The 10101-nt window shown below is 44.0% G+C and overlaps 1 protein-coding gene across 1 annotated transcript in view; it reads left to right on the forward strand.

The window, feature by feature from the left end:
• LOC141082588 (uncharacterized) overlaps positions 1–9460 on the forward strand; it is a 321439-nt gene extending 311979 nt beyond the window's left edge. The window contains exons 6-7 of the mRNA XM_073566570.1: positions 8617–8733; positions 9411–9460. Coding sequence (XP_073422671.1) covers positions 8617–8733; positions 9411–9460 — 167 coding nt within the window. The remainder of the gene's footprint in view (positions 1–8616; positions 8734–9410) is intronic.
• Positions 9461–10101: the final 641 nt, after the last annotated feature.

Below are 10101 nucleotides of genomic sequence, written 5' to 3' on the forward strand. Positions count from 1 at the left end.
GGAGCCAAAAAATGATCTAAATTCCTCTACAATCTCCTCATTCTCTGTCATCACTCTGCCCTCTTTGGTCTGAATTTTGTGAATCCTTGTGGCCTTTCTGTATGGTTTCTTAAGAGACGCAAGTAATTTGCCAGGTTTATTGCCCCATTTAAAAATGTTTGCTTTTGGAGATTAATACTATAAGTTGCCCATTCATGAGCTAGTGCATCCGCTAATTCATTTGCCTCGATATGTTTTTTTGTGAGGGATGAATTAAGTTTAAATTTTTCTATGCTAAAGTTAAAGCCCTCTGCGCTGCCAGAGACCACTCCTGCAACTGTTATTTTTATGACATATATACGCAATTATTTGCCCTCTCAACACTTCTTTAGAGGTATCCCAGAAAAGAATTGGTGTTTCACAGTGTGTTTGGTTATCAGATTTGTACGTATCACATGAGAATCGTATGAATTTTTTGAAATCATCTGAGTGAATTAAGTATGATGGAAACCTCCATTTCCTATGAAAATAGACTGGGTTAGTTAGTTTTAGGCTGAACGTCATCAGTGTATGATTTGAGATATTCACATCCAGAATTTTGGTATGTGTAATTCTTGGCATAAGTGAGGGGCCCAATAACCAGTAATCAATTCCTAGCATGGGAGTTGTGAACATGTGAATAGTGAGAGAAATCTCTCTCAACAGGGTTTTGCATTCTCCAAACATCCAGCAATCCCAGATGATCTAAAAAAGATGGTATTAGTCTCCCTTGCGTAGGTATATGAGAAGATTGAGAATTAGATCTATCCATCTCGATGTCATGCACCTCATTAAAATCGCCACCCACAATCATATGGGAGGTGTCCCAACCCACGATTTGTTTTAGAACATTAGCCCAAAAGAGCAGATCCGACGAATTTGCCGCATAAATATTAATTACACTGTACGTCGTCCCCTCTATAACCAGCTTAACGCAGACAAACCTCCCTGAAGGATCTTCTAACACATCCACTATCTCATGGCCAATATTCCTGTTTATCATAATAGCGACACCCCTCTGTTTTATAGTAAAAGAAGCTTCTGCACATAACATAAATGTTTTTGCTGGAAAACAACGGATGGTTGCCCTTTACCCAGTGTGTCTCCTGCAAAAGTACAATATGAAAATTTTTTCGATGCAGATAATTCAAATTTTTTTTCCTTTTGGTCGGGGGAATTTAGGCCATTGACTTTCCAGGAACACCAAAGGAGAGATGTCACAGCGGACATTTTTTGCCTATTGGTATTTACCATTAACCCACTCCTGTGCGGGAAATATGATTAGATACTGATACTGATAGATTCCAAAGACATACTGATAGGGAATTTAGATTGTGAGCCCCCATCTGGGACAGTGATGAAAATGTGTGCAAACTGTAAAGCGCTGCGCAATATGTTAGCGCTATATAAAAATAAAGATGATTATTATTATTATTATTAGATGTACCCGTTAGATAATGATGGAATCTCTGCCCATCCCAGCGAGTAGGCACTAGAATCCCTGGATTGTTGATTACCTGAAATCGAATGCAGGGACCCTCTCCCCAAAAAACCTCCCCCTCCCACAAAATTTGTAACTGTGTGCCATATTCAACAATTCCCTTAAACCTGCATCCTAACGTTAGACGCAGAAGTAGAAATACAGCAAAAAACAACAACATAACAAACAGATGTCAGTTGACATCACCTTTTGTGATTCATGGTATTGTCACTGAGTAAGTCACTCTGGATCTTGCTCTTGGTGTTTGGGAAGTTTCCCGGACAACTTCCAGAGCCTTCACCGGGTCATCAAAAGCCCAGCTTTTCCCAGATAGTTTAAAGCGCAGTTTCGCAGGATATTGTATGCCGAACCTGATGTTTTTGTCAGCCAGCAAATTACACACCGGGTTGAAGCCCCTGCGTCTGGTCATTATCATGGCCGAATAGTCCTGAAACATCAGAACTTTGTGCCCCTCGTAGGATAGGTGCGCTTTCCTCCTGTAAGCAGTGAGAAGACGAATTTTGTCTTGAAAATCAAGGACCTTGAATATCACTGGTCTGGATCTGTCATTGTCTCTTCCCCTCTGCGGGCCTATTCCATGTGCTCTCTCAACCACCATTGAACCCGATGTTAGGTGAATATCTAAGGCTTCCGGCAGCTACTCAGATATTAATTTTCGCAATTCAGAGGGCTGTATGGACTCCGGAAGTCATATCAGTTTGAAGTTTTTGCGTCTAGATCGGTTTTCTAAATTATCTACTTTGGATTGAAGCTCTGTGACGACCTTCTCTTTTCCCTCTAGACGTTCTGCCATTTCCCTAGTAACATCCTCCAAATCAGAGATACGTTGTTCGGCCTCATCCAGGCGAGTGTCCTGACTTTTAACTTGTGATATTGTAGAGTCTATTGAGGTTTGAAGAGTGGCATATCTAGAATCTATCGGGCATAAGGCGTTCCATGATGGCATTCGCTATTGAATGAGAAGTCTCGCTACCGGTATTAGAGGTAGATTAAGGCGAGGTTGAGCCTTGTTGCTTTCGAGAAGAGGCATGGCCTCCTTTAGTTTGTTTGCCCACAAATTTAATCATACCCAGCAACATTTGTGATAAGATAGAAGGCGGTGATGTCTCAGTTAAGAAATGTTACATTAGAATCTGCTATGTAGCATGTAACTCCTATATGGAGCGTATAGAATATTATTCTCTTGCTGTTTACCTTTATTTATAGAGGTTAAATAACCTTGAAATTCAGATAAGACTAATATAAACCTCTAAGTTGTAAACAAATTAATGTGTCACTGAGTGAGGACTTCACCAGGTTAAACAGCTGCCAAGGGGTTAATAAAATCAATATCAACTGTCCTCTAGGTCCTGTATTGTCTGGTCTCTGAGGTAATCCCCTTGTGACTTCTTAGGCTGATTTTATTTGAGCTCTGCAGAGGGGCCTCAGGGGTTAATCCCCTATCAGATAGACCTTGAGTGCTTTATTGCTTCTGTCATCTCTGGTCAGCAACTTAAAACAATGCAGCTCACAGACAGCCTGTAGTGCAGAGATGCTGCTGAGGGTTGAGCCTTGTTGCTTTCGAGAAGAGGCATGGCCTCCTTTAGTTTATTTGCCCAGAAATGTATCCATACCCAGCAACAATGGTGATAAAATAGAAGGTGGTGATGTCTCAGTTAAGAAATGCTGCATTAGAATCTGCTATGTAACATGTAACTGCTATATGGAGCGTATAGAATATTATTCTCTTGCTATTAACCTTTATTTATAGAGGTTAAATAACCTTGAAAATCAGAGAAGACTAATATAAACCTCTAAGTTGTAAACAAATTAATGTGTCAATGAGTGAGGACTTCACCAGGTTAAACCGCTGCCAAGGGGTTAATAAAATCAATATCAACTGTCCTCTAGGTCCTGTATTGTCTGGTCTCTGAGGTAATCCCCTTGTGACTTCTTAGGCTGATTTTATTTGCGCTCTGCAGAGGGGCCTCAGGGGTTAATCCCCTATCAGATAGACCTTGAGTGCGGAGGGACTACACACTGGCTCCATACCTGGAAAGGCTACGCCACCCCAAAGACAGGCAGACCTTGAGTATATACAGATTAAGCGCCCACAACCTAGAGGTGGAAACAGGGCGGCACCGACAGACATACAAGCCACGAGAGAACAGACTGTGCCAGCAGGGGGCTCTGGAAGATGAGGTGCATTTCCTGCTGCACTGCAACAGATACTCAGCAGTGAGGGACTCCCACTTCCAGAAACTTACCACCCATACCCCAGACTTCCCATCCATGGACGAGGAGAGGAAACTCTGCATCCTACTGGGGGAAGAAGAATCAATGGTGGAGGTCGCCGCCCAATATGTCACCACATGTCATAAGATGAGAGGAACTAAAGACCTCCAAATGGACAATCACTCCCCAAATTTTGCCCCCAACACCCCATCCCCACTACCCTAATAAACTCCCTGCCACACTTTTCTTGCTTTGGCAACACTAATTGTATTTTGGTCCTGCCAATAAAGCCTATTTGAATTTGAATTTGAATTGAGTGCTTTATTGCTTCTGTCATCTCTGGTCAGCAACTTAAAACAATGCAGCTCACAGACAGCCTGTAGTGCAGAGATGCTGCTGAGGGCTATGAGTGGCAGGGAGATGGCGTCTGTTGTAGTTAACCCTCCCCCTATTGCTACTGCACTCCCCACCTGGGGCTCTAGATGTGATAACGTCCAGATCTTCAGGGCCTCACTGTTTGTTTTTTCCCTCAGCGAGTGGTCGCTAATTGTCTCGGGACCGCTTCCCTGTTTTCTAATCTAGGAGCAAGGGAGCAAGTGCCAGAGCGTCCCTCTGTCTTCATCTTCATCACTCGCACGCGGCAGGTACGCTGCACGGCATCTCCTGCACCGGAGCCTCCCGAGGATCCTGGAGAGGCAGACCCGACAGATGAGCCCCCCTGTCCAGGTATTCCCCCCACTGTTTCTAAGCTCACAAATGGAGATATGGCCACGGATGAGAATAGGCCAGCGGGGAGCTCTGCTAAAAATGCGGCCATTCCTCGGCTCCGCCTCCCAGAAGTCAAGAATTCCTGTTTTAATAGTTTTCTCCTTCGCCTCATTGGGGGACACAGATACTGTTGGTGTATGCTTCTGCTGCTTGGAGGCTGACACTAAGTGAAAAAAAGAGGTTAGCTCCGCCTCCGTCGTATACACCCTCGCCCCTAATGCGGGTGGAACTCAGTTTTTTGCTTAGTGTCTTTGGAGGCACACGTGTCTGGGTTTCTCCAGACTTCTTTTTTTTCCATGAAGATAAGACTGGGGCGACGGATCCTATTGAAAGGGTCCGATTTCCCCAAACCAACAACGGGCGAGCACGTGCGAGTGTCCCTCCACGTATCCTCTCCCGCGACGTGGGACATGATGCCAGACTGAGCCCTGTCCACCCCTAGGTATAGAAACCATGGGCTTGCACAGAGGTACAAGATTAGTCTGTGCGGCCCCCACTGCTCCACCAACGCTAGACGGCTGTTCTGCAAGGCGGCGGACGGTCCCTCTCCTCACCCCCTGAAGGGGTCAGACGGAGCTAGGGTGCCTGCACGGTCCAGAAATTAACCCCATCCCTTCTACCTGGTGTCCTAGATCCGGAGTCAGGTATGGAGGGCTGGGGAGGGCCCTGCAGCAGCGTTCCGGAGAAGCTTCAGGCATCTAACGGAGTGTAAGGCAATCCTCCTTCCCTCTCCTCCCTCCTGCCTCCTTCCGCCAGGCAGGGACTCTGGGTTCCGGCGGCAGGGATCGCAGGGGGAAAAGGCAGAGGCCGCCAGGCCCCCCTGCGGCGTGCATGCAGAATTTAGCCCGCGGCTTCAGCCCTGACTAGGCCATGGGTGGAAGTCCCGCCCCCGGCGAGACGTCATTTCTGGCGCCGCCCCACGGGCTAGGGCGCACGCCGAACAAAATGAGCCCCCGGCTTCATCGCAGGGTAGGCCGCGACCGGGAGAGGAAAGTCCCGGCCTACCCAGAGGAAAGGAACGCTGGGCAGTGGAGCGCAGAGGCCGCGGCCGGAACACGTGGGGACATAGGACTGGGTAATTGTGACCCCCGACCATAAGGGCGCGCTACGGGCGATTTAAAGATGTTTTTTTTTCCCTCCTCCTCCCTTCCCCTCAACCCTCATATATGGCCACACTGCATTCTCGAGGCATAGTCGTCTTGCCTTATCTGGACGACCTCTTGGTCAAGGGCCCGTCAATACATGCATGCGAGGAAAAGGTCAACATCACGATACTCTTGTCCGCTTAGGATGGTTGGCAATGCAAAGAAGTCATCCCTTGTGCTAGCTCAGAGAATCTCCATCCTAGGAATGATCTTCGACACTTGCCGAGGGTTGGTAATTCTCCCTCAGGAAAAGGCGCTAGCTCTCCGGCAGGGAGTCCGGACACTTCGCCAACCAGTCCCTCATACCATCCGATCCGGGATGAGGATTCTAGGGAAAATAACTTCTTAACAAAAAAAAATTCTAGTTCCAAAATTGTGCTTATGTAAAGTAAACATATGGGAAATGTTATTAAGTTTTTTGTGTGCCATATCTCTGTGATTTAAGGGCATAAAAATTCAAAGTTGGAAAATTGTGAAATTTTCAAAATTTTCGCCAAATTTACGTTTTTTTTCACAAATAAACGCAAGTTATATGAATGAAATTTTACCACTAACATGAAGTACAATATGTCACGAGAAAACAATGTCAGAATCACCGGGATCCATGGAAGCGTTCCAGAGTTATTACCTCATAAAGGGACAGTGGTCAGAATTGTAAAAATGGACCCGGTCATGAACGTGCAAACCACCCTTGTGGGTTAATAGCCAGTAAAGGCTAAATATACAGCTGTGGGCTGATATTAACCGCTTCCCGACTGCCCACAGTAGATAAACGTTGGCGCTTGCTGGGCTTTGTGCAGCTCCGACGTTTATCTACTGTCGGCGGTTTTGTCCCCCCCCGGGGACCCCCACATACTTTATAACGCGGGGATCCCGGTGCACAATGCATGCTGGGACCCCCGACGTCATCGAGACCTGATTGGTTCATGTCCTGATGACAGCGTCACAGCAGCCAATGAGAGAGCTCGCTGGGAAAGCTGCTTGTTTCCCGGCGATCTCACTCATTGTAACGTGACTTCTCCTCTGATTTCACAGTGACAGATGATCAGAGGTGAAGTAGCGTTACTGTGTGACTAGATCGCTGCCTGGCACAGCTGATCGCTGCCTAGCACAGCTGTGCCAGGCAGTGATCTTGTCACACAGTAACGCTGCTTCTCCTCTGATCATCTGTCAGTGTGAGATCAGAGGAGAAGTGGCATTACTAGGAGTCAGATCGCAGGGTAGCGATCTTGTCACAAAAAGAAAAAAAAGTAAAGAAAAAAGCAGGTACGCAGGTTAGGGCTGGGGTTAGGGTTATGGGTGTGTTGGTGTTAGGTTTGTGGTTAGGGTTATGGTTTGGGTTGGGGTTAGGGTTGGAATTAGAATTGGGGGTTTCCACTGTTTAGGTACATCAGGGGCTCTGTAAACGCAACATGACGCCCGCAGACCATTCCATCAAAGTCTGCATTTCAGAACGTCACTACTTCCCTTCCGAGCCCCACCGTGTGCCCAAACAGTAGTTTTCTCCCACATATGGGGTACCAGCGTACTCAGGACAAATTGGACAACAAATCTTAGGGTCCAATTTCTCCTGTTACCCTTGTGAAAATAAAAATTGGGGGCTAAAAGATCATTTTAGTGGAAAAAATTGATTATTTTCATGGCTCTACGTAATAAACTTCTGTGAAGCACTTTGGGGTTCAAAGTGCTCACGACACATCTAGATAAGTTCTTTAAGTGGTCTTGTTTCGAAAATGGGGTCACTTGTGGGGGTTTCCACTGTTTAGGTACATCAGGGGCTCTCCAAATGCGACAAGGCGTCCAATCTCAATTCCAGCCAATTCTGCATTGAAAAAGTCAAACGGCACTCTTTCCTTTCTGAGCTCTGCCGTGTGCTCAAACAGTGGTTTAGCCCCACATACGGGGTATCGGCGTATTCGGGAGAAATTGCACAACAAATTTTGTGGTTCATTTTCTCTTTTTACACTTGCGAAAATAAAAAAAAATGGTTCTGAAGTTAAATGTTTGTGAAAAAAAGTTAAATGTTTATTTTTTCCTTCCACATTCCATTCATTCATGTGAAGCACCTGAAGGGTTAATAAACTTCTTGAATGTGGTTTTTAGAATGGTGTCAGTTTTGGGTATTTTCTGTCATATTGACCCACCAAACTCACTTCAAATGTGAGGCGGTCCCTAAAAAAAAATGTGGTTGTAAATTTTGTTGTAAAAATGAGAAATTGCTGGTCAACTTTTAACCCTTATAACTTCCTAAAAAAAAAAAAAAAAAAAACAATTTTGTTTCCAAAATTGTGCAGATGTAAAGTAGACATGTGGGAAATGTTATTTATTAACTATTTTGTGCGATACCACTCTCTGATTTAAGGGCATAAAAATTAAAAGTTTGAAAATTGCAAAGTTTTCTAAATTTTCGCCAAATTTTGATTTTTTTTTTTTTAACAAATAAGTGCAGTTCATATCTAAGAATTTTTACCACTATCATGAAGTACAATATGTCACGAGAAAACAATGTCAGAATCAGCAGGATCCATTGAAGCGTTCTAGAGTTATGACCTCATAAAGTCACACTGGTCAGAATTGAAAAAATTGGCCCGGTTACGAAGGCAAAAACAGGCTCTGGTGCGAAGGGGTTAATAGACTGGCAATATCCATGGGTATTACCCGCTTCCAAGGCTGTAAACATCGGCCCCCACTCGCTGGATTTCCCTCTTTGGCAGAGAAAATTGCACGGGAGGCCGCACTATTTTTTTTTTTTTTTAAATCAGATATTGCGCAGATTGTGTGTTTGTCTTTATTTAGCTCTTTACGTACCATTTTATTATGTTTATTATTAAACATCAGGCTTGTTATCTATCTATAGATTATCCATCTATCTATAGATCTATCTATCCATCTATAGATTTATCTAACTATAGATATATTTATCTGTTATCTAGCTTATCTATTTATCTATCTCATATCTATCTTGACCAGGTCCTTCAGAGGAGTCCTTCACTGCTGACATGGAGCCTGGGATGGAGATGGATCCGGTTCTCTCCGGGCGTCGATCAAAAACTGTTGTCCCTGTTTCTCTGAAACTCCACGACCCCGGTAGGTCCACTGCGTTTCTGCCTCCCTTAGGGCTCCAGTGGGAAGTTTCACGGGGGTTTACGTGTAAGAACCTCTGTTTTTTTTTTTCCCCCCCAACATGTTTTAATAATAATAATAATAATAATTTTTATTTATATAGCGCCAACATATTCCGCAGCACTTTACAATTAAGCGGGGACATGTACAGACAATAAATTCAATACAAGTTAAAACAATTCAAACAATGACATTAGGAGTGAGGTCCCTGCTCGCAAGCTTACAATCTACAAGGAAATGGGGGGACACAGTAGGTGAGAAATGCTTGTTAATTCAGGTCTGGCAATTATAATAGGGATTTTCATATAAAGCTGCATGATCCGGTCATCAGCCCGTGTGTTTAAGTGCAATAGACAAGTATCAAGTGCAGTTATCATGTGCATGAAGGGTGTGGAGACAGATGAATAGTAGGGTGCAGATTCAGAATAATATTTGGAAGGAGGGAACAGGGCAAAGTTAGCTTGCTGAGTAGTTGATGTGATAGGCTTCTTTGAAGAGATGGGTTTTCAAAGCGCGCTTGAATAGGTCAGGGCTAGGTATCAGTCTGATCGTCTTAATGATTTAAATAAAAGATAATCATACAAGTCTTTAAGTAACAAACTATTTGACAGGTGTAAAACTCACAATATTTGTTTAAATAGCATTACCAAAAAGTAAGTCTTACAGGTTTGAAGGGATCAAGCTTATTTGATGCTTGACAGTCATAATACTCATAAATGTCCCCCACCTCCCTTAACCCTCCCCCAACACATAAACCCCTTATACGACTCTGCATTTGATTAATGATCAACAAGCTCAAGGAATAGGATTATATCCGCTAATTTTCTGAAGAAGCTACCACTGGGTGTTTTCAAAAATGTTTCCTTAGTTTGTCTCTGGTGTCTTGAGACAGTGATGGAATGAACAATGACCATGTACTTAAAACCTTGCCAGTCTATTTCTCTTTGTCAGGGTGTCTAACCAGTCCATTCGAAAAATATATACATTATTTTGGAGTATATGAGAGATTTGGGTGGTGGCAATGGATTTAGCCAGTGTTGCAAAATGCTTTTTTTCTGGTAGCTTAAGCACATGTCAACATGGCTTTAAGATGTTTTGGGAATTTGTGTTGAGAGCTGTCTAAAATATTAAATATTGCCCATTATGGCGTGAAAGTAAACAATATCCCACCAAGATTCTGCGGTTCGGTGTGGATAGACTGCCATATTTTTTGCACTTTGGGACATCCCCACATGTGATGAAATACGTCTGTTTCCTGTCCTACATTTGGAGCATGTGAATGTGCCCACTGGAGACATCCTAGACTTCTTAATGTGTGGAGTAATATAAGCT

The sequence above is a fragment of the Dendrobates tinctorius genome, unplaced genomic scaffold (assembly GCF_039654945.1).
Source record: "Dendrobates tinctorius isolate UK_male_01 unplaced genomic scaffold, ASM3965494v1 ptg000018l, whole genome shotgun sequence".
NCBI classification, from domain to species: Eukaryota; Metazoa; Chordata; class Amphibia; order Anura; family Dendrobatidae; genus Dendrobates; species Dendrobates tinctorius.